The sequence below is a fragment of the Hemicordylus capensis genome, chromosome 2 (genome assembly GCF_027244095.1).
Source record: "Hemicordylus capensis ecotype Gifberg chromosome 2, rHemCap1.1.pri, whole genome shotgun sequence".
NCBI lineage: Eukaryota > Metazoa > Chordata > Lepidosauria > Squamata > Cordylidae > Hemicordylus > Hemicordylus capensis.
This window is the reverse complement of record NC_069658.1, coordinates 401,825,859-401,850,480: the sequence shown is the minus strand read 5'-3', so window position 1 is coordinate 401,850,480 and position 24,622 is coordinate 401,825,859. Positions and strand designations below refer to the sequence as shown.

Below are 24,622 nucleotides of genomic sequence, written 5' to 3'. Positions count from 1 at the left end.
ATTTCTTGCCAGTAGCCCCACCCCCTTATGCCCTATTCCGAGTGTGTCCCACCCTCTCACCTCAGTGAGATCTTCTGTCAGTAGAGGTAAATAGATAGGAAAGAAATAACCGACTACAGTGGGGTGGAGGGTGGGTTGTGTGAATGCACAGAAGATCACAAGAAGAACTAAACTTATAGGTAAGCAACCTGTCTTTCTTCTGTGTGGTCTCTGTGCATCACACTGAAGGGATGATAGTGAGCTCTTACCTCGTGGCGAGTGGGGCAGGTTACTTTATGACAGATCATAAGATTGTTGTACCAAACAAGGTGTTCCTTTGTGCTTGGAGATCTAAGGCACAATGTTAAATGAAGGTCAAAAGTTGATCCCACGTGGCTGCTCTGCAAATGGTGTCCAAGGATAGGTTGCTAAGAAAGACTGACGGTCTTCTCTGGTGGAATGAGCTTTTACCAGGGCATGCAGTGGTCTATGTGCACGTTCGTAAGCCAGCTTGACGGTTGAAGAAATCCATACACACAAGTGCCGGGCAGAAAAACTCTGTCCCTTATTAGGGTCTGAGTAACAAGTGAACAAGAAAGGCGATTTCCAAAACTGTAAGATTCAATGCAAGTAGAAAGCTAGGGCTCTTCAAACATCTAAAGTGTGCCAAGTTATTTCCTGTGGAAAGAGAAGAGAAGAAAACCGCAAGACAAGTGTTTTGTAATATGTGAAATTTGAAACAACCAGGGGTGGTGGGGTCAGGTCTCAGGGGGAACTTGTCCTTGTGGAACATGAGGTAGGGTTGATCACAACAGAGAGCCCAGAGCTCACCAATTTGATGGGCAGACATGATTGATTGATTGATTAAGTGCCATCAAGTCAGTGTCGACTCTTAGCGACCACATAGATTATCTGCAGGATGATCTGTCTTCAACTTGGCCTTCAAGGTCTCTCAGTGGTGCATTCACTGCTGTCGTAATCGAGTCCATTCACCTTGCTGCTGGTCGTCCTCTTCTCTTTCCTTCAACCCTTCCCAGCATTATGCACTTCTCAAAGGAGCTGGGTCTTCGCATAATGTGTTCAAAGTATGATAGTTTGAGTCTGTTCATTTGTGCCTTGAGTGAAAATTCTGGATTGATTTGTTCTATGATCCATTTGTTTGTTTTCCTGTCTGTCCATGGTATCCTCAAAAGTCTTCTCCAGCATCAAAGTTCAAAAGCATCAATGCTTCTTCGATCTTGTTTCTTCAAAGTCCAGCTTTCTCATCTATAGAGTGTCATAGGAAAAACCATTGTCCGAACAATTCTAATCTTTGTAGGTATAGACACGTCACGGCATCTAAATATTCTTTCCAAAATTGGCAGACGTAATGGCTACCAAAAAGGTCATTTTAAAAGTAAGTAGCCTGAAGTTTGTGGTAGCTATAACTCGAATGGTCTAATGGTGGGCTGTGATAGGATGATGGGGAGATCCCAAGGAGAATATATATTGGGTAATGGCAGATGAGGTCAAGTTAATCCCTAGAAAAAACTTGATCATAGGGACCTGGAAAAGTGAACCATTGTGGTGACAGGCAGATATGGCTGCCAGGTGAACACAAAGGGAGGATATGGGACACACCACCTTTTAAGGGGGTGCAGGAGGCAAGCACGAAGGTGGTAGATGCCCTCACCAAGTCAATATTGTGAATGGAGAATAAATGTTGAAGTATTTCCATATGAAGACAAATGAATGCCGAGTGGACGTTTTCCTGGAATTAAGATGGATGCCACAGAGCTCCTTGTTCAGAGGTTCCAGTCCATCAGATTTCAAGCTGACAGGCTGAGGCCCTGAATGACGGTGTGTTGTGTGGGGCCATGTTATTCAGAGCAGTGAACCATGGTTGCCTGGGCCACCACAGTGTAATTACTATAACTGATTCTGTCCTTGTGAATCTTGTGCAGGGTCCTGGCAATAAGGAGAAGGGAAGGAAACTGTAAAGTGGTACTGGCAACCAGATCTGCAGAAGTGCATCTCCCAATGCTGGATGGAGGCTGCCTCTGCTGAAGAACCGGGAACAATGACAGCTGGCAGCGTTCACAAAGCTGAGGAGTACCCCACATACTGAAGGGGATGCTTTAATACCTGGGGGACTTGATGCCAGTAATGAGAGGGAAAGTGTTGCCAGCAAAAAGAGTCTGCCATTCTCTCTCTCCCTGGTATGCGCAATGCATAGATGAATATGTCCTGGTGGATATGTTACGAACATGGCCCAGTTCCCCCTGATGCAGCTTGATCTCCTCTCATATTATTCTGGGACTCAAATACTCTTCTATCTTGTTACATTATAAGCTGTATTCCCTTGCTTGCTTAATATAGCTACCATATTTTATGAACTACAAGACGCACTTTTTTCCTCGAAAAATATCCACCAAAATTCAGGTGCATCTTATACTCGTAACTGCATCTTATACTCGTAAGCCTGCCCAACAGGTTGGGGGGGGGCTATCCCCTGGCAAAGCCTGTACCGATGCTAAAGGAGGCGGTTGGGGGTGACCCTCTATTAACCGTGTGCCACCTGGGGACTGCCGCTCCAGCTCACCCTCCGCCACTTGGGCCGTGGACTCCTCCTCCTCCCTGATCGTGCAAGTTTTACATCACCACCAGCAACACCATCGTTATCAGCTATCCCTCCTGTTTTACTTTCTGCAAACATGTTCAGCTGCCTTTCTGCAAACATGTTCAGCTGAAGAAAGTGCAAAGAAGAAAGAGAGCCGAAGTGGTGGCCGCTCCCTCCTCTGGAAGTTCATATGACCCCTGCCCGTCCACTCCAAGTATGTGCATTCTGGTGAGGAGAAGGAAAGCTCGAAAACGAAAGAGGTTGTGGTTTTTTTGGAATAGGGTCAAAAGCGAGGTTGAAGAAAAAACAAGGAGTGGAGTAGGAACAATTGAAAGAGGACTTATCTGAAGCAAGAAGAAAGGAGAACAAACTGAAGCAAGGCTGAGAGTCCTTTCCTGGAGCTAGCAGGACTTTTCGGTACAGTTTTGATAACAGTTAAATATGTCAAAACTCTGAAAAACTGGATTAAAATTAAGGTGCGTCTTATAGTCCGTAGCGTCTTATAGTCCATAAAATACGGTATATGCCTTATAAGCTACTGTATTCAATGGTTTAACTCTTTGGTTTGTGTTCAATTGCTTATACCGTATTGATTGTTCAGTTCTGTATTTTTATTGAGCCTTGAGCAGGAGCTGCAAGACTGGTTGTCAGAAAGCCGCATGGGAAAGGAAGAAGCATATTGCTGGCTTAAGGACTGTGTACAATTGCTTGCAAAGGATGTAAGAATGCCATTGTTCACTGCTGGAATGTGGTGTCTATTTCATGTATATTCAAGATAAGACAGGATGGCAGATGTTAGAACCCGTGAGAATAACATCTTGTTAAGAGAAACATTTTTAGCTAAAGGCCTATAGATGAGAGAGAACTGACAATTTTTGTATTATGTTTGTGATACATGAGGCGATGGCATGCTTTAACTGTACATAAAAGATGGTATATGGTTTAGCTCCACCAATTCCCCGCCCTCAGCCTTGTTCTTTACCCCTACTCCCATACTGAGCATCAATGGACAATGGCTAAAACAGACCAAAAGGGCCAGAAGATGGAAAACACTGTTTACAATTTTATGGCAGGATCCATCAAGGCCAGAGGATTCTAATTGACAGCACATTCTGGAACATCATCATCTTCAAAGAGATAAGGACTTGGGTTCAAGACATATTGAAGCCAGGCTGGAAAAGAAATGAAAACATTTGGGCTGGAACCTAAAATGTGGGCATCTGAGCTGACATGGCCAAATCAAATTGGGCTGCCCTGATGACCTTAGAGCTGATGACTCAAGGAAGTATAGGAGAACATCAGTATTTGTAGGGGTTCCATTCTCCACTACTACCACAGATATGGAAACCACGAATACTGGGTTATTGTTGCAATGGGATGACGGGTGTTAGGTTCCAGGAGAGAAAAATCACCATTTAAAAAAAAATAAAAAATGTTTCTCTCTTTAAATACGGGGCTAAAAGTCCCTGGAAATGTGGAGTGGGGTGGCCTAAAGTGCTCCACGGGTTGCCAGCAGTCCCATAAATGCCCCCCTAGAGTTGAAAATCTGCTGACAATCACCATTTTTGCCCAATTTTTTTTAAGAAGGCTAAAAGGCCCAAGAAATGCAAGGGGTGGTGGCATAATGTGCTCCACAGACCCCAGCAGTCCAGGAATGCCACTCAGGAGTCAAAAATCAGCCCAAACACACAGTGTTTTGCCCATTTTTTAAAAAGGGACTAGAAGGCCCTAGAAATGTGAGGGGGGTTGTCTACCATGCTCCATGGGTCCCCAGCAGTCAAGCAATGCCCCCAACAGTTGAAAAATGGCTGGAAATTTTGCCCACCCTTTAAAAAAAAAAAGAGCAATAGCTCCTTATGTCAAAATAGAGACTGGATAGGACCTCTGAGATCATTCCCAGCCACCCTTGACTCGCAGATACACAGATCTAACCCTTTTTTCCCCCCTTCCCACCCCTCGGTGTATACCGAGGTGGGTGTCTATTATCTGACTGTGGATATACAAAATTGCAGATAGTGAACCCGCAATTAACAAGGTTCCCCTGTATCAAAGAAGAATTGAAGCTATAACCATTCTGGAGCAGGGACAAGATGACAGAGACACAGATTAGACCCCACTCTTATCACACTCTCCAACATAAGTGCTGCTCTTTGTTCTCCAGCTACTCTGCACATCTCTTTGCTTCGTCTCTACAACCTGCATCATCACTGGTAAGCTCAGGATGATTCAATCAATCTGGTCAATTGATTGACTCCTGCTATGTTTTGAATTGGACTTTACTCCTAAACTTTCCCCTCACCCCATCCTTCTCCCTCTTCCTTCAGAATTGTAACCTGATAGGTTAGGGACTTTAGCTTGCTTGCTTGCCTAGCCTATTTTCTGTATGCTTCTATTTTTCTTCAGGAAATGTACCAAAAGAAAATTCCTGGTCTAGTCTGTATCTCTTTTCACACACCCACTGAGTAGATGAACTCCCATGGAGTAAATTATAGTGCCTTCCCTGCCACAAGACTCTTCAAGTGCCCAGTACGTGCAGCAGTGCAGTGTTAAGACTGCAGCCAGACAACACAGGGAATAGTCCCACCACAGCTAAGCACTCAGTGAGGGCAGATTGGTTAAAGCCCAATCAGGCATGTTTACCTGATGCCAGCCCAACCACAAATGGGTGAGTGTTAGCCCTGCAAACAGTGGTGCCATCCGTAGAGGATTGGGTACATGGCTTTTGAGCCTGACAGCAATAGTGCTCCCTTGCTGGGGGCGCAGCTAGAAAAGGCAATGGGGCAGTCTTTGAACTGCTGCCAGACAAGTGATGGTGCAGCTTTGTGGCTATAGCCAGACAGAAGAGGTTGCGAGCAGTTCAATTAAGCAACCCCCAAGGAGGCAGCCCTCTCCTAGGAGAGAGTGGAAAGGGGAAGGGCACCTGGGCTTTCTGGTTGATGGGCACCCTATTGATTTAGTGATGGTGTGGTTGCAGAGGCTGCAGCCGTAGCATGATAGGCCAGTGACAGCACAGGAGTAGAAGCTGCAGCCCAGTGGGTGAGGAGGCTCAAGCTGCAGCACGGCACGGGAATAGAAACCGCAGCCAGATGGTGCGGAGGCTCAAGCTGTTGCTTAAGCAATTTCCAATTTTGTAAAAGTGCCACTGTCTAATACAATCTGATGCCTCACTGGTGGAAGTGCATTACCGACATCTAGCAACACTTTAGTGAAACTACATTCGCAACTACCTGAAAGGGAGGGCTTACGCTACCCAGAGTAAGTTGAGGTGTGCCAATCAAACAGAGAACTCAAATTATTTTTAACAAATGCACAATTCCCAGATTTAGATGGCAAAATGGAAAAGGCAACAGAATTCTGTGATGCCCTGTCAATTTACATAGGTGGCAGCAATGGTACTTACTGTCTTTCATGAACAGCTTTCCCCACAAAGGAGGAAAGGCTTGAGGGCTTGAAAGATGGCCAGAAGTTCTAGGAAATGTACACAGAAACTGTACTTAAGTGACAAGTGTTTGAGAGGAGACAATCTTTGTAATTAACTCCCCAACCCATAAGGGAGATGTCCATGGTGATGATGGTGTTTGGGAAAGGTGTGGTGAAGGATCAGCCCTCACAGAGATGGTGCAGGATCTGCTACCAGCTAGCTGCACAGATCCTGCACCACATACCACCGCACAAAAGGTGCCCATAGATCAGGGTTTCTCAACGTGTGGGTCCCCAGATGTTATTGGACTTCAACTCCCATAATCCCCAGCCCCAGTGGCCATTGGTTGGGAATTATGGGAGCTGAAGTCCAATTACATCTGGGGACCAACACGTTGAGAATCCCTGCCATAGATGAAACCTCTGAGATAGGGGGGTGGACATGGAACAGAAAACCATAAGGAAGCACTGTTGAATTGGGCAGATGCAAAGACTAGCATGCAGGAGGGTGGAAGTGGTGGAGGCCATGAATCCTAAGCTATTTTGAATCTGATGTGCTGTGAGAATGGCGAGATGAACATGAAGTGTGAGGCATGGATGATACTTGTTATTGCAGTAGTGAGGCAATGGTCCACTGAGTCGGTTTGATTCAATTCCAATGAATTCTAAGGTTTGAATTAGTGTTAGGACTGACTTTTTACAGGTTTAGTGTCAATGCTAGAGAGGCTGAGGGAGAGAAGGATGAGAAAGGTTGTATTGGAGGCTTCCTGAGACCTGCGGTGACCCAGTATCCAGGTCCAACTGGTTGATTTCCCAATTTGGTCCTTAGAGGAAGCTGTTAGGGGCTGTTTAATGCCACAATCTGTTGGATCTGAAGCAAGTTGTCTCATTACCAATGGAAGCTTAAGTACTGCTGCTTGTTTTAAAGTGGTCCATGCCGACTGAGTAGTAGGTGATTTCTTAGGCATTGTGGGAACAACGATTTGGAGGTACTTGATGGTGCAAAGACCCAAAGACTGTTTTGGTGTTAACTGTGGAAACAGTTGTGCTCTCAGGCAGCTCCTCAGCTTGCGGCTAGAAAGTAGCCATACAATTTGTGCCGGTGTTCAAAAATGCTTTCTCCCACAACAATGACTGAAGCTAGAAGGTTCCACTTCACTTGGCTTCCTTTGTGAACCCAAGGCAAAGGAAACAGGCATCTACTCTGTGGCCTACACCAAGACAAACTAAGTACTTGGTGTGTCTGTTGGTTGGGGCGAGTTGCGCATCACACAAAATACACTTTTAAATGTTTTGAAGGTCATCAGATAGTATGGCTGAAGATTTTTTTTTAATCCCCCCCAAAGGGAAGAAAACCATAGAAGGGGGGAAGGAGAGCGTATTCTCCAGTACTGGGCCCGGGGGAGGGGGGGCGGATGAAAGGAGAGAAAACTGCAAAACCGGACAGATGAAATATACTAATAGTAGATAGATAGATAAAGACAGAATAAAAATGAGTAAAAGGAAAGGAGGACTGAATCTCACCATCTCTTTCTAACTCAATTTAGGCATGGTGAGCATCAGTGACACAGAGAAGGCTCCTAAAGAGGTGATCTAAGTGGTGGAAAGCAAAAGACTAATGTGAGAGCAAGGAACATACTCTAAATAGAGCATAAAGCGGTGGGACTAGCACCAAAATGTTTTTCTAACTGTAGAAAATTCTGATGTGTGGCCTCTGCATGCACACGAACCCATCAGTTTGATGCACAGAGACCACACAGAAGTACCAGGTATTATGTACTCTTTCCAAAATTAATAAAAATCAGGTTATCTGAACAATTACACAAGCACCTTGTAGATGCTGTAATTGCTCTATGGAGTCATAAAGTAACCTGTTTCAGTGATCTGATTTGCACAATTATTTAAAAATAATATGTCAAGCAATATCACTGCAAAGGTTATTTAAATCAAACTTTTATATTTGTGATCTAAATTGCCTTGATTTAAATGAATTCACCCTGCCCACCACCCAAAAACTCTTCAAACAATTAAATGCTACATATAAATACCATTAAAAGTGAAAAGATGTTTGATATCTGGCGAAACAAGCAGATGATTCAGAACATCTTCTAAGTCATCCGTAGGTTTCCCTGTCTCATCAGTCGGCCATGATTTCATGATGACAGCAGATACAAGTTTGCCCAGCTTCTTCAGGTCATAAGAGGATATCAGCTCAAGCAGGTTTCTTTGTGTCTACATCAATGTGCAGTATTAGATAACAATAAATTTGTCATATTACACAAAATAAAGTAGCAAATTTAAGAAATTAAGTTCTAAAAGAGTTAATATGCAAGTCATTGTACAGCCTGTGGGAAATACTGTCACAGAATCCCTCACCTCTGAGGTCTGAAAACCCCACTTTCAGAGGAAAAAAGTCTGGGAAGAGAAAGATCAATTCCTCCACCAGGAGGACAGCTACATCCTTTGTCGAGCTTTGCTCTTCCACCACCATTAATGTTCAGTGTTCCTCCCACCAAAAGGGATCTATGGTGACTGGGCCAGAAACAAGGAACACACAGAAATGAGGAACAACTTTGTCACCCTTCCCACCATAACTGACTAATAAAGGAGAGGAAAGGGAGTGGAGAATAATTAACTAAGAGAAGACAAGTCTGAACACCATGGCAAGTCTGACAGTTGGAGCAAGACAGGTTGGGAAGTGAAGCAAGGTGACCTCTTCCCCTATATACGAGCACTGAAAGCTTAATTCCAAATAGCCCTGTCTGTGGATTGGGCAGGAGAAGCAACCCGTACACGGATACACTCCTCCTCTCTAATTTAAGAACAATGATTAAGCAAATTATATGCAACCTTGTCAGATCTCAGACTAATATTTGGAACATGAGAAAAGTATTCACAGATTCACTACCTGGCATGCTACATTAACAGCTTCGATGGCACAGTTTTCAAAAACTTTACTAATCAAATTGTGATGATGTTCTATTTTTTCATGCAGACAGCAGTAGACCTTGATCTGGTGAACTGGATCTTCCTGTTAGAGATCAGTAAGATAAAAGGAAAATGCTATCACTAGTTCCAGATATTATCAGAAGAACAAAAAACAGAAGGGGGGAAATGTAGGATCATAAAAGAGAAATTAAGGAATACTTTTCTACATTGAAGTAAATTATTTTTGTTTAGGGAGAAAAGCTGGAGCTCTGCCCTTTCAGCTTGTAAATTGTGCAGGTGGTCTCAATTTTTTTTAAGCAACTTAACTGAGTGGGGCCAAGAAAGAGACCAATCCCATTCTAACACACCAACCAATGAAAGATACAGAAAAGTTTCAAATTTTCTACAAGTAAAACAACACATTTTGTCTCTGCCTGAAACCTTATGTGCAATACTTTCAAAGGTCTATGAATTAACTGTTAACCAGAAAAGCACTGAAAAAATCAGAGTAATTCTTAATTTGATGCAAATGGGACACAAGAAAAAAGTTACACAAAAATGCTAAATAAAATGGTTTCCAAACATGAATTACAATAGTAGAAATATTTTTTTTTACAGAATTATATATTCACATACCCATATTAGTGGTCACAGACTCACATAAAGTGTTATGTCTGAACAAGGTAGCTTGCATTTCACATGAAATGCTGTCTCCATTCAACTTCGTACCTGTTTGATTCTGCCTTCTAAATCGGAAATTAAAGTCTCCTTCCACTTCTCTGTGAAATTCTCTATAGGAAAGTTTATTTTCAAAAAGTGATCCCATGCCTAAGGGAGAAGTTATTAAAAACAATTTACTGAACGGGAAAGCGAGGAAATAGTTATTTTTTCAATCTCTATGCCAATATTTTCCTCATATTAACAGCTCATATGTATGTATAGCAATCAATTAGGCAACAAGATATACTTTCAAAGTATAAAAAAGCAGAACAGAAAGAAAAGAAAATTGGGAAATTAATGGTGAGCAGTCTAACCAATCAGGTAACGTCTTCTTCTCAAGGACAAACTACAAATTGTACAAATCACAAATTAAATGCATCATATTTTGAGTGAGGGAAATAGTATGTTTGTTTAAATACGAACTGCAGGGATCTACAATCCAAATCAGAACCATGGTACTGGTTGGCAGCAAGGGGATGGGGAGAATTAACCCTCCCACCCAACCCCATCCTGATCCAAATTAGGATACTTGTTACTCCTCAGCTATTTTCTCTGAAAGGGAAACTGCCATGGACATCAAGCTTTTCCATGTCATGGCACAGCCTTTGGCTAGAGGGCATACTCCCCTCTGCAAGTGACCATCTTCTCCTAGTCTATATGGCCAATAAGTGACCCCCCAATTCCCTAATGTGACTAGAGAATGCCACAGAACTCCCTGCCACCCCTCCACTTTTCCAAAACCACCACTAGAGCTAGGGGGTTGCTTTTGATCATTTTGGCAACCCAAAGATTTCTCTGTCACCATGGGGAGGGTGTATTTTTTCTTGTAATTCAAGACAACTGGCTTTAGTTCCAGTGCTGGACTCAAGTAATCCCCCTACTCTGTGTGTGAAATCATCACCACTGATATTTTGACAGAGTGAGTGATACCTCTCTCTCTGACAATCAAAAAGCAGTTAACCCACCCTGTCTGGTATGTTAACAGATCTCAGAGAGATGATGGATTAAGATTGTGTGCTAAACAGATGTAGTTCTAAAATACAAACCGCAAGTTCCTCTTGAAGAGCAAATGATACGACTGAAGCTGTACGGTTCAGCAACGGTTTTTGCAGCACTCTCCTAAACCAGGCTCTGGTTATTTCACAAAGCTTTTGGAATATTGTTGTCATCATAGTATTCTTCATGGTATTCTCTCTTGCAACCTATTATGCAGAAAAGAATTACAAATTGCTGAAATGAATATCAACCTACCACTAACTTTAATAAAAGTGCATCAAAAGGCGGGTGGGGGGGTATCCAACTAGGAGTGAGTCACATGAACAAAGCCCCCTACACACAATCATATCGGGGCTGCACTAAGAACACTCCCATCCTGATATCATTAAAGGATATGCTGATGTGGTCTCCATGCATTTCTTAAGCATGTGTGGAATCCAAGCACATTACAAAACCCTATTTTGCCAGTACAGATGTAACATAGGCTCCTAAGAAGCTATGCTTTGCAAACTGGGAGCCAAACGCAGGGATGCACACTCTCTCACCATGTCCTTAAATATCCACTCTTCCTTTGCTGGTGTTAATAATTTAGAGTTACATGACATGTGCATATGCACTAACCATGTTCTGTGAATTCTCTTCAAAAGATGATTTCAAATTCTGATTAACAGAGTGAACATCATGGTGCACATGTAACTCAACCTATAAAGTCTGAAGGAAGGCTAGATTTTCTCCAGACAGAAATCAAGCATGTATTCAAGAGTCTAATTCACAATTATAAACAATCATTTTGTAGGAAACTAGCATATATCTTCACCAGACCACTCTTTCAGCAAGAGCATTTAGCTGAAAAATGAACACACACTAAGTACCCATGTAAATCAGAAATCAAAATATCTGTATAGATGCACCTACCAGAGAAATTAAAGGAAAATTACTCAAGCAGGCTTATCTATACCTTCACCCCATTCCTTGAACACATCTTTCTACCATCAAGAATGAAAATCTAAACTTCTCAGGTCAAACCATTAAACAAAAAGAAAGCCAAGCTCTCACCCTATAATCACCATAACCATAAAAGTAAGAGAACATGAGGTTTCTTACCTGTAACCATAGTTCTTTGAGTGGTCTTCTGAGCATTCACACTTGGGTGTGTGCCTGCACAGAGCCATGAATCGGAACCTTCCAGAGCTTCACCTTATTAAAAAAAAAAAGAATGGGAAAACGATCCCCCTAGTGGATAGCTCCATCCCTACCTCAGTCTTAAAGACTGCTGCAAGCAAGTTTGGAATTTTAAAGTAAGGCTGCCATGGGGAGGATAGGAGGGAAATGTGAATGCACAGAAGACTACTCGAAGAACTATGGTTACAGGTATGACACCTGACCTTCATGGTCTCTGTGCATCACACTCAGGATAGTAGAAAGCTGGTCTTACCTGGATGGTGGGGCAGCCTTATTGGCAAATGAGTGGCAAACCCTGGAACTAAAAGTAGGCTTGTAATCGAGATGGGACTTTCAGGGCATAGTGTTGTATAAATGTAGATGATGACTGTGATCAGGCGGCTGCTTTGCAGACATCATCCAGAGAGATCCCATTCCAAAAGAGCATAGAGATGGCTACTGATCTGGTTGAGTGAACCCGAATTGGGCTAGGTAGAGTCTGTTTAGTCAGTTAGTAAATGAGGGTGATGGCTTCCTTGGCCATAATGCAATCCTCTGAGTGGAAACTACAAGCCCTTTGGTGTGGTTTGCGTAGCTGATTAGCAAGGAATGAATTTTGTAGGAGAGCTTGGTACTTTCAAGATAGAAAGCTAGGGGTCTCCTGACATCCAGGGAGTGGTAAGCTCTATCCATGACAGATGTAGTGTCTGGGTAGTTAGTTGGTTAGCAGATGTCCTGAGCCAGATAGAAGATTAACATTACCTTGGGTAGGAAACTGAAATTTGGTCTCAATACAACCCTATTTTTGTGGCATATAAGATAGGGCTTGTCACACCTCAAGATCTTCAGTTCACTTACATTCCTGGTTGAGGTAATTGCCACTAGGAATACAGTTTTGAGGGTGAGTAGCTTAAGGTTGCATCAAGCTAACCATTCAAAGGGGAGTTTCATTAACTGAGTTAGCACAAGCTTCAAGTCCGACGAAGGCAATAACTTCGGAACACTAGGGAAAACATTTGACAATCCTTTCAAAAACTGTTTAACTACAGGTCGCAGAACAGACCCATAACTTTATGACTGCCTGCAACTGCTGCTAAATCAGCTTGAACAGATGAGTGTGCTCGACTAGTCTCTTTCAGATACAAAAGGTAGCCTTGCACTACAGGTATAGGTGTCTCCTGGTGAGATACTTCCCAGCTGGCGGTGTTAATCTTTTCCACTTCAACACATAGTTTTTTGTGGATAGTTTCTTAGATGCTTCCAAAATTGTCTTTATGCCTTTGCTGAATCCGGTTCTCCTTCTATCCTGCAGATTGTCAGTTGAAGCGAATCCAAGTCGGGAGTCTCCAGCCCTCGTCTTGGGTTAGAAGCCTTGGGGATCTGGGAAGATGCAGGTAAGTGTTTCTGGAGAGGTGTAGGAGGGCAGTGAACCAGGGTTGTCATGGCCACCATGGGATGACAAAGAGGATCTACACACTGTCCCGTTCCAGTTTCCCAATTACTTTAGGAATCAACGGGGTTTGGTGGTGAGACATAGAGCAGCTAATTACTCCAGTTCCTCAGGAAGACGTCACCTAGGGATCTGGGGTCTCTGCCCGCACTCCTGCAGAACTGAAGATAGTTTACATTGTCCCAAGTTGCAGAAAGATCTAATGTGGTTGTCCCTTACCTTCAAATGACAGGTTGTAAAGTCTTTCAGTCTAGGAACTATTCGTGAGACAGACAGTGTTATCAGCTGAGAGCGTCTGCTAGAGTGTTGCATTTCCCTTCAATGTTCACAGAGAACGGCCAAATCACCCAGCATATGCACCATGACCAAAGCGGTAGCACCGGTAGTGATAGCATGATTTCGTGCCTCCCTGTTGATTCAGGTATTACCATGCTGTTGTATTGCCAGTTAGGACAAGAAACAGGTATCCCCTTGTCCAGTGAGGGAAGGCTTTTAGGGCTTGGAAGATGGTTAATATCCATTTTATTTATTTATTATCTATTAGGGGTGTGCACGGAATCGGTCCGGCACTGGGGTGGGGGGTTCCAATAAAAACGGGGGGGGGGCTTTACTCACCCCTACCATCATAGTAACCATAATTCTTGTAGTAATCGGGAGGCAGGGTACCGCCGGCTTCAATCTCCGCTGGCGCGGCTCGGGCTCCTCCATTCCTATACGTAATGGGGCGGCAGGATCGCTCCCAGTCCCTGCCACCCCCTTCAAGCTAAGCCCCCTCGGCTGGCGGCCGCCCCCTGCAGCTTTCCAAATGTCCCCTGCCGCCCCCTTCTTGCCAAATATCTCCCCATCTCAAGGGGTCGGCAGGAGAACTCTCCTGCCGTCCCCGTTCGCTTTGCCGCTGAGTTGCAAATGGCTTCTAGGAAGCCTTTCGCGCCCAGCCAGCAAAGCGAGCGGACGGCAGGGAGTTCTCCCGCCTTTAGAGAGCGGGCGGCGGGAGAACTCCCTGCCATCCGCTCGCTTTGCCGGCTGGGTTGCAAATGGCTTCTAGGAAGCCATTTGCAACTCAGCGGCAAAGCGAACGGGGACGGCAGGAGAGTTCTCCTGCCGACCCCTTGAGATAGGGAAATATTTGGCAAGAAGGGGGCGGCAGGGGACATTTGGAAAGCTGCAGGGGGCGGCCACCAGCCGAGGGGGCTTAGCTTGAAGGGGGTGGCAGGGACTGGGAGCGATCCTGCCGCCCCATTATGTATAGGAATGGAGGAGCCCGAGCCGCGCCAGCGGAGATTGAAACCGGCGGTACCCTGCCACCCGATTACTACAAGAATTATGGTTACTATGATGGAAGGGGTGAGTAAAGCCCCCCCTGTTTTTATTGGAACCCCCCACCCGAACCAAAACCACCCCGTGTCCGGACCGGTCTGGAGGCCTTTAGAATGGCCTCCGAACCTGTCCGTGCACATGACTATCATCTATGTAAACCACTTTGGAATCATTTGTTGCAAAGCACTATATAAATACTTCCTCTTCCTCCTCTTCCAGGTAATGTATGTGCCTGCAGGATTCCTTGTGTGTCCAGGTTGTTGCCACCATTAGGTCTCCGAAGCGCACTCCCCAACCTTTTGTCGAAGCATCTGTGGCTATGGTGAGGTAGAATGGTGAAAAAGGGGCTCCCTCCATAGGTTGTTGTGTTTTGCCCACGAAAAAATACCATCCTGTATACTCTTGGGTATAGTCAGCATTTTGCTGTGGTGTTGTAGTGGGGTTTGAAATTGTCCAGGAACCATACCTGTAGGGGTCTGATGTGGAATATCACAAGGGGGATTACCACCATGGTGGATGCCATTAAGCACATCAGGCATTGGATGAAGTCGGCTTTGTGTCTTTCCCTTTACGAAAACTGGTGCACTGCTTCTTGGATGCTGTGGATATGGTGACTGGAGAGGAATACTCTCTTGGTGAAACTCTGAGTGCCAAGAAATTATATGGATTGGGTCGGGTTTAGTTTTGATTTCTTGTCAGTTGATACGAAGGCCCAGCATATTTAAGAGACGGAGTGAGTTTTATGTATGTGAACTAGTGGTGCTGAGAGGGGGCGACCAAGAGCCAGTTGCTGATTTAGAGCAGGGGTTCTCAACCTTGGGTCCCCAGATGTTGATGGACTTCAACTCCCATAATCCCCAACCAAAGGCCATTGAGGCTGGGGATTATGGGAGTTGAAATCCAACAACATCTGGGGACCCAAGGTTGAGAATCCCTGATTTAGAGGGAAACTGATGTGCATTGTAGTCTCAGGTGTGCAGTCACCACCACCATGCTTTTTGTAAAGACACACGGGGCAGAGACCAGCCCAAAGGGAAGGAAATAAAACTGATAAGTGTGATTGGCTACATGGATCCTCAAGAACTTGTGATGGTACTGCACTATGGACGAGGGTATTGCACTATGGACAGGCGTCGTTCAAATCTACAACCAAGAACCAAATGTTTGACAAGAGATGCAAGATGGATGGGATTGTGACCATCCAAAATCTCCTATAATGAATGGACTTGTTTACATCTCTCTTTAGAATTTTAAATACCTGGAGAAGAAACCATCTTGGCCAATAGGTGGTACCTCCACTATGGTCCCTTTTTGAAGGATGAATCTTATTTCCTCTAGAAGGTGGGGAGATGGGAGTGTTCTGCAAATTCCAGAATTGGGGGTGGGGGGTGATCTTTATATTCTATCCTGTAAATGTTGTGAATAATTGCTAGGACTCATGTATCTGAAGTGATGCCTGCCCAGACTTGGTAGTATTGGTCCAGTTTAGGCATGATGGCATCACTGCATTTTAACATAGTAGGGCTTCCCTTTTCAGCGAGATTTGTCTTGGGAGTGGAATAGAAGGATATAAGGTTTTCACTGCTAACTGGTGCTTTTGAAAGGAAGACTGGTACTCACTGTGAAGGTTTCTTCTTGCTGGTGTTAAGGAGGTCACTCATCATGACCCACTTGCCCCAGAAGGCAGGAAATAAGTCATTGAAAAAAGACCCTAACAAGCCCACAAGGGGCAGTCCTTTCTAGTCCATTGAAAAGCCCGAGTCTACACATAATCAGACAGTTGACTTAAATAACAAACGAAATTGTCAACTGACAACATGAAAATACTATGTACAACAATGCAGGATATGAAGCTAGAAGAACGGGAGAAAGATGCATATACCCCTCCCCCCCAGTTCCATACAGGTGGTAGATCCTGGCCCAAAAACCCCAGGTGGGCATGAGTGACTTCTAACACCAGCAAGAAGAAATCTTCATGGTAAGTTCCTTTCTCTTGCTGGGAAGATGGTGATGTGAAAGCATCTGGTCCTGTTAGCTCTGTTCAGTGGAAATTCTTTTTTGCCCATATGTCCAAAAGATACACTCCTGTGCTTTATGGGGTTTTTGGACCTTGGCATCAACAAAACCTTATCTCTGGGTGTTCTTGAGAGTTCTATCCTATAACCCTCTCTTACAATCGAAAGCACACAGTGATCTGTGGTGGAGGCATTTCTAAGGTCATTTCTAAGGCTACTAAAGCCAGGCATTCATCTGAGTCTTCGGGGGAGGGGTCTCCTGATCCTCACCATCCATTGAGACCCATTAACCCAGCCTTAAGCCCAGATTCATCTCAGGCCTTATCACCATCAAAGGGGAATTGCCCTATGAGCCTGCTGGCATGTCTACTCAGACTCATGTTCCCCAAGGAAATGCTACCTGTCCTTACACAGGCCACCGAGGCCTTGGGGTTACAGGATGTCCCTACCGGGGCTACAGAAGCACCATCTTAAGGGTCATTCATCATTCCTTCTCCAACCAAGTCCATGACTAGGGCTAATATGCCAGAGGGATTTATCATTACCATGAAACAAGAATGAGAGAAACCATCAGTGTCTGAGCAGACCTATACGATGTCTACTAAGTTTTTTAATTTTCAGGTCCCTCTCACCAATGCTCCAATAGTGGCCATCCAAAGCAGAGCGGTGGTCCCTAGGGATGGGGGTTCTACTCTCAAGCAACCTACTGATAAGAAAGATGAGGCGGCAGTGCAGAAGGCACATGAATACTTGGCTATGGACATCAGAGCAGACTCAGCCGCATCTATCGGCATCTGTCTTGTGGCTTGATGAATTAGTAAACAATCCCCCTTCAGACTTAGGCAAAAGCTTTTGCGTCTTCAGAGGGCAGCAGCTTTTACGTCAGATGCCACACTAGATAGTGTACAGTATTTATCTAAGGCGACTGCATCTGTCATTGCTCGACCCAATATTTGGCAATGACATTGGTGGCAGGATAATACATCCAAAGCAAATTTGACTGCTGTACTCTACAATGGAGTAAAGCTCTTTGGGGATGAAGCATTGAAGGATGTACTGGTGGAAACCAGGGATAAGTGTAAAGGCCTTCTCTCTTCTTCCAGGAAGGAGAAAGTTTTTAACCGAAGGTCTTGACAACCATCTTGTTCCTTTTGCCATTTAGGCACAGGGATTTTCACAGATCCAGCAGACCTGCATGGCACAGGGGGCATGGACAGTTCAAATTGCACCCTAGGCGCCCCCCCCCCAACTAAACAATCCAGGCAGCAGTTCTGATGCCAGCAGTCTGAAGGGGAGCCTTTTGGCATATTGCCGTGCCTGGGAGGTCTCCAGAGGTGGAGAGATTATCCCTGCAGCGTTACAAGTTATTTGCTGCTAAATCATTGGCCCAACTTTTGTATGGTGCAAATAAGAACACAAGAACAGCCCTGCTGTATCGGGCCCAAGGCCCATCCAGTCCAGCATCCTGTTTCACACAGTGGCCCACCAGATGCCACTGGAAGTCTAAAGCAGGAGTTGAGGGCATGCCCTCTCTCCTGCTGTTATTCCCCTGCAACTGGTACTCAATTGGGCCCCTACCCTAATTATAGGCCACTGGAGATCATCCAATTTAAGTTTATTAGAGCAGTATTCAGGGCCACTAGATGGATCTCCAACGCAGCGTTGAGGTTGGAAATGGGCCTCTAGAGGGTGGAAACAAAAGCACGGATTTTAAATCCTCACTTATTGGCTTAGGATCCATTTCTCCCCTCTGGGATTGATCCCTCTTATGTTGGCCGATAGGTTTCAATCCACCTGGACAAGAGCATTGATGGGTAAACTGTCATCACTTGGCCCTCAGACATTCCAGAGTGAGCCGAGAAGCCTCCCGAGCTTCCCTTTCTGACTGCGCCCTGATCAACAGATCGTCTAAGTAAAAATAAATATTCATACCCTGAAAGGGTAGGAATGCTATGACTGGTGCCAGGACCTTTGTAAACACCCTTGAGGCTGATGATAGTCCAAAGGGCAGGGCCCTTATTGAAAGTGCTGCCCCTGGTAACAAAAGCAAAGACAACCTCTGCTTGCTGCGTGCATCGGTATGTGCAGGTGCACTTCCTTCAAGTCTACAGAAACCAAAAAATCACCCTCCTGCAGAGCTTCTGCAATAATCTTAGCTTCTCCATGCAAAAATGTCTCTTTATCACAAACTTGTTGACTGATTTCAGGTTTAGTACTGCCCTGAGAGAGGCGTCCTTCTTTGGGACAATGAAAATTATTGAGTAAGCCCCTTTTCCTCTTTGTGACATGGTGAGGTGGAGGTGGCATGCTGGCCCGGAGACAGGAGCTGACCCAATGAAAAGAGGGCCAGTGGTGCTGGGGAAGAAGAGAGCAATGGCATCTGGCCATTTGTTGCCGTGCTCTCGTTCCCCAACAGCTGACGAGCACGCTTCTTCCCTCTCAACAAAGAGCAGCTCCACTTCTTGTGTCAGCCAGTCGATGATCTGGGTGCCTTTCACCCCATTCTCAGCTAACTGGGCTTCCCCTCCAGCTGCTTGGTGGCCACCACCGACAGGAGAAGCTGGGACACAGAGGCACCCGCAGAACTGCCCACAGCATCCCCTATTGAGGAGGCCTCCCGTGAAAGTGGCGGGAACAGTTGAGACTTAGAATGCTACACCCGAGCACAGTCGGAATGTTTTGCTCCCCTGCCATTTTCAGAGAAAGGGAGAAATCCAGTAGGGAGAATAAAGATCAAGGACAGGGACAATGAAAGTGAAACAAAAAATAAATCCTTTTTCTTTTTCTAAACAGTAACACAGAGGTAAAGTTAGAGATAAAGAAGTTAGAGATAAAGAAGTTAGAGATAAAGAAGTTAGAGATAAAGAAAATTTTAAAAGACAACATTAAGGAAAGGGTATACAATGCTGAGCCAGAGGCGTAAGGGGTACCAAAAGATAAGAGCGCAAAGAGCTGTCTGACCAATTGGAGCAAAAGCAGGAAGCAAGACTGGAAAGGACTGCCCCTTGTGGGCATGTTACGGTCTTTTTCAGTGACTTATTTCCTGCCTTCTGGAGCAAGTTGGTGGGATAAGTACGACGGTTGGCTTCTTTGGTATTGTCAGGGCCAGTACCATTTTTCTGCTGCTGGAGAACAAGGAGGAAGAGTGGGAGAATCCTATAGAGCGAACCGTGGAATGGAATTTTGGACTCTTTCAAGCGTCCCATCTGTTTTTCCCCTGAACAACACATCCCCATCAAGAGGAAGGTTTTCAATTCAGGCATGGGCACCATCTGTGTGGTCAGGGTGACCACGCAAATGCACTCGTGCATTCATAGTAACCATCTGCGTGCTGGCACAGCACAGGGAGGTTATTGGGACATGCGCCACTCCATCAGGAACATTTTTTCTTAAGGTTCCTGGTCCCTTTTCCAAAACCGTGTTCGAATCCCACTTCGAATCGCGGTCCAGGCACATCCCTACTTGTCTAATTCTTTTTAAAAAGTAATGTTATCTAGTGGCCACCCCTACATCTTGAGGTAGTTAGTTCCCTAAGTTAATTATATATTGTGTAAAGAATATTCTCCTTTTGAGCAGTAGGTAGAGGAATGGGATTGTTGCATTAACTGGTGACATCTCAAAGACAATGTCTCTCAAAAGCAAAATTATTTAGAAGGAAATATTTTTTAAACTGGCTCATCATCAGTGGGAATAGGGAGGAAGGAACAAATTCAGTCTATTACCTTCTGCTCCCCTCAGCTTCCTGACAGTGCCTCTCCCACAAGGAGAGAAATTAAGTTTTTCTGGATAATGTAGACAGAAGAACAGATAGACTTACATATGTGAAACATGATGCAAATAGATGTTTACCTCCAAAGGTGCAAATCCAAGAATCCTCGAAACAACTGCAGCAGATGTAGCTGGTATCTTGTAACATTCTACCATTTGTACTCCACAGCATATATTCTGAAGTCTTAGGCAGATTTTCACAGAGAAGTCCCAAACATCTAGCTGTAATTTGCTAAATTGTAGGAGACTTTAATTACTACCATAATATAAGGGAATTAGATTATGTGTAAATAAAAATATATGCATAACAATCCTTGAGGATTTTAGTGATATTTTTAATGTAGCCTTAACCTATGAGACGCTAGAAAATGCAATACTTTCCCCTTCATGCAATTCCAACTCTGTAGGAAGTCAAATAAATTATATTGCTTTGTGAGTGGAAATATCAGCAGCATATGCAAATCACTGATATACTTCAATGCATCAGTCACCTCTCCCATATTTTACCCCCAGGGAATATACCTGCAAAACTATAAAATTAGAAGCAAGAAACTACTACTGCTGCTATTAACTATGCTTTTCAACAAAAAAAAAAATCCTCAAATTAGTTTACATTAAAAAAAGAATAATGAGAAGATAGTTTCTTGTCCCCAAAGGGCTCTCAGCCTAAGTACAAGGTGGACACCAGGAACAGCCACAAGAGGAACAAAGGGTAAGAGATCCATATAATAATTACATTAAGTCGTTATCAGGGCCAGATAGCAATTGCCCAATAATTTTTAAAGAACTCCAGTGCAAGGTAGTTTTCCTTTCGACCACCTTATCTTTATTTGAAAACAATTCACAGCAACGCCTCCCATGATGACCACAGCAGATGAGAAGACTCCTAGGGGGAAGAGTGTTCTCAGAAGCAAGGTGGGTCCAGGTCACTTACTAGGATCCCTATCCCTATTATTGGCTATTCCTGTTAAGATAATCAAAAGAAATGTGAAGTGTCACCACACATAAGTGGAACATGTACATTAAACCTGTCTGAGAGTTCTTGAGGAATTGTTTCCCTATTCCTCTGTTTGGCCCTATCCATCTGGCCTGGAAAGGGAGGACCCTGACTGACTTCAGCTATGAAGGATGCTGCTGCTCAAAGCAGCTGCCAAAGATCAGTTCAAGAGGCTCTTAAAGGCAGACTGAGAACATCAGAGAACTCTTGGAAAGCCTCCAATTCTCTTGGTTGGCCTTGGGCAAGAGCAGGAAGAAAAATAGCTGCCCAGGAGCATCACTTCCTCCATCCAGCCTTTCATTACTTCATATCTAGCAAGAGCTACATTTCTGCTGCTTCTGCCCCACGTGAGAGGAAATGCCCTTTCCCCAGCACCTCTAGGTCTGCTGTTATCATAGAAAGTTATTGAAAATCCCCTCTGAGACCTGGGATGTAAAGCTGCCCACTAGCTGGAACAAAGGATAAGGCTGGGGTGGGAAAAGCTACAATATTAGAATGTAGCCCAAGGCTCGAGTCCTTACAGTTTCTGTTATTTTCTCAGTGGACCTTCTTCCAGACGAGCACTTTATAAGGAGAACATACAAACACCTTTTACTTACTCATTTTGTTTTTCACAGACGACATGTAACACTGTGTCCAGAAGTTTTTCTACCTCCTAGGAAAAAACAATTTATGTCAGAAAACCAGACATTATCTAATACCACCAAACCAAGCATCAATGATATTGAGACAACCTATACCAAGTTGGCCAGAGCTCTTTGCTTACTACCCAGACACCTATTTCCCTACAAAGAGAAATAATTGGCTTGTCTATGGGACATTGCCAAGCTTATAATTGACTGAAATCCCTAGTTTAAGTCTGTTTTAACTGCTATCAGTGGCAACATCATTATGTACATCCTGAAGGATGATGCACAAGATCCCTTAGGCATGGCCTTGATGGAAAATGGAGCACTGGTCAGTCACCGTGAAGGCTCCTTCTTGCTGCTGGGTCTTAGGGTGTCTCTCATGTGGGTTATGTGATCCCATGTGACTCCAGAGGCAGGACTAAGTTAATCAGTTTCACTTTTGAGGCTGGGAGGAGCTAACCCACCTCAGTTCTTTCAGGCCAAGATGCTATAGGTACTTCAAACTCTATGAAAACCTGGTAGAAACTAGGAACAACAACATGTAAACTAGGTACAACAACATGTAAACAAACAACCGGGCCAGATTACTGCCGCCATTCCTATCTGGTAATGTGGTCAATAATAAAAAATACTATAAAATAAGTTGTTCAGAAAAATATGCAAACTATGGCCCCCTGTTTCCTGGACAGTATACGCGAGCATCAAGGGTGGGTTGAGAAGCCCTTGGACCCAGCAGCAAGATGGAGCCTTCATGGGGAGTGACCAATGTTCGTTCTCTGCTGCTGGAGTACAAGGGCGTCTCACGTGCAGGGACATACCACAGCCCTAAAAACCGGGGGCAGGGGGAGAAGCTGGGCACTTACTGTGCAGGAAGGGCCTGTTGTAGGATGTGCCTCCCAAAAGCTGCCTGAGCAGAGAAAAAGGCATCCAATCGATAATGTTAGCTGAATGTGGAAAGTGCCTGCCAGGTGGCTGCTTTGCAGATATCCTGAACAGGGGCGTTGGTTGAAAAAAGCAGCCGAGACTGCTGCAGACCTTGCGGAATGGGCAAAAAAATTTTGTGGGTGCCATGAGATTTTGGGATTCATAGGCTAGTGTTATGCACGCCTTCAGCCACTGAGCTATGGAGGTGGGTGCGCGACAGGTTGCCCCATAGATTGTGGCAAACAAAGAAACAAAAAGAGACTCAGAGAACCTAGTGTGTTTAGTTCTCTTAATGCAAAAAGGCACCTGTGCACATCTAGCTTGTGCCAGGCCTTCTCCGCCAGATGGACCAGCTTTAGACAAAACGAGGGCAAAATAATATCTTGAGACATATGAATAGGAGAAGCCACTTTGGGTTGAAAAAAGGGGACTGGAATCAGTTTCACGGAATCTTCAGAAAAAATACCAAAGTTTTCACGTATAGAGAGGGCTCTGAGCTCAGACACCCTGTGTGCAGAGGTAATGGCGATGAGGAATGCCAATTTGAAGGAGAGTATGCGTAATGGAATTGAGGACAGGGCTTCGAAGGGAGGACCCTGGAGAGCCTTACGTATGCTACGTAAGTTTCAGTTGGGAAAACGATGGACCACTAGAGGAAACGGGAGGATAGCACCCTTCAAGAAACGTTTTAGGTGAGGATGGCGCTGCATGGATCTCTTTGATGCAGCTTGATGTTTCAAGGTATTTGCGGACAGTCCCTTATCCAGTCCGTCTTGCAGAAATTGCAACCGTGTTTCATGGTGGCAAACCCTCTAGGTACTCCATGACATGCTGGCCACCTTAAAAAGACTTTCCATATATACTGGTAGATCTTGTTGGTCTAGATGCTAACATAGTATTGAGGACTGTGGCCGAGTAGCCATGTTGTCTTAGGATGCACCATTCAGTTTCCAAGCAGCTAGCTGTAAGCAGCCTGGATCTGGATGACATACGGAACCTTGGTGAAGAAGATCTGGCATGACGGGAAGCATAAGATGCGGTTGAGTGGCCAGATTGGTGAGTTCTGTGAACCACGGTCTCCTGGCCCCAAACAGGGCCACTAGGATGAGTTGTGCCCTCTGAATCTGGACTCTGTGCAGCATGTGTGCCAGAAGTGGGGTGGGAGGAAACGCGTACAGGAGGTCCTCCGGCCATTGGGATGAGAGTGCGTCTATCACTTCTGTTTGGTGACATGGGAACCTTGTGAGGAACTTGTGCGTTTGCTGGGGTTGTGAAGAGATCTACTGCTGGAAGGCCGAAGTGTTCTGTGATATGTTGGAACGTTTTTGGGTTGAGACGCCATTCCCCTGAGAGCAGGTCTGAGCAGCTTAGCCAGTCTGCTACTGTGTTCAGGTCGCCCTGAACATGGTAGGATGTCAGAGATGCCACGTGGTGTTCCGACCATTGAACTAATAGGACTGTTTCTGCTTGAAGGGACCTGGATCTTCTTCCCCTTTGGCGGTTTATGTGTGCTTTCGCCATGGTGATGTCCATATGGATGAGCACATGGCGGTGGAGAATCATGAATTCAAATTCCGGTAGTGCCAATTGTATGGCTTTGAGTTCCAGCCAGTTGATGCTGTGCTGACGTTCCTGTGTCGACCACCTGCTCTGAGCAGACTGGTGTAGGGAGTGAGCTCCCCAGCCCCTCTTGCTGTGGTGATTATGATCCTGGGAGGA

The 24,622-nt window shown here is 44.8% G+C and overlaps 1 protein-coding gene across 8 annotated transcripts in view; it reads right to left on the bottom strand.

Moving 5' to 3' along the window:
• Positions 1-24,622, bottom strand: part of LOC128342858 (E3 ubiquitin-protein ligase RNF213-like) — a 264,364-nt gene that overhangs the window by 153,544 nt on the left and 86,198 nt on the right. For all 8 annotated transcript variants that reach the window (XR_008315206.1, XM_053290892.1, XM_053290891.1 and 5 more), the window contains 6 exons: positions 21,950-22,005; positions 20,435-20,585; positions 10,693-10,848; positions 9,656-9,754; positions 8,907-9,029; positions 8,047-8,230 (listed from right to left, as the gene is read on the bottom strand). Coding sequence is in view for 7 of the 8 variants with exons in the window: in XM_053290892.1 (XP_053146867.1) it covers positions 8,047-8,230; positions 8,907-9,029; positions 9,656-9,754; positions 10,693-10,848; positions 20,435-20,585; positions 21,950-22,005 (769 nt within the window). In the remaining variant the exon portion in view is untranslated. The remainder of the gene's footprint in view (positions 1-8,046; positions 8,231-8,906; positions 9,030-9,655; positions 9,755-10,692; positions 10,849-20,434; positions 20,586-21,949; positions 22,006-24,622) is intronic.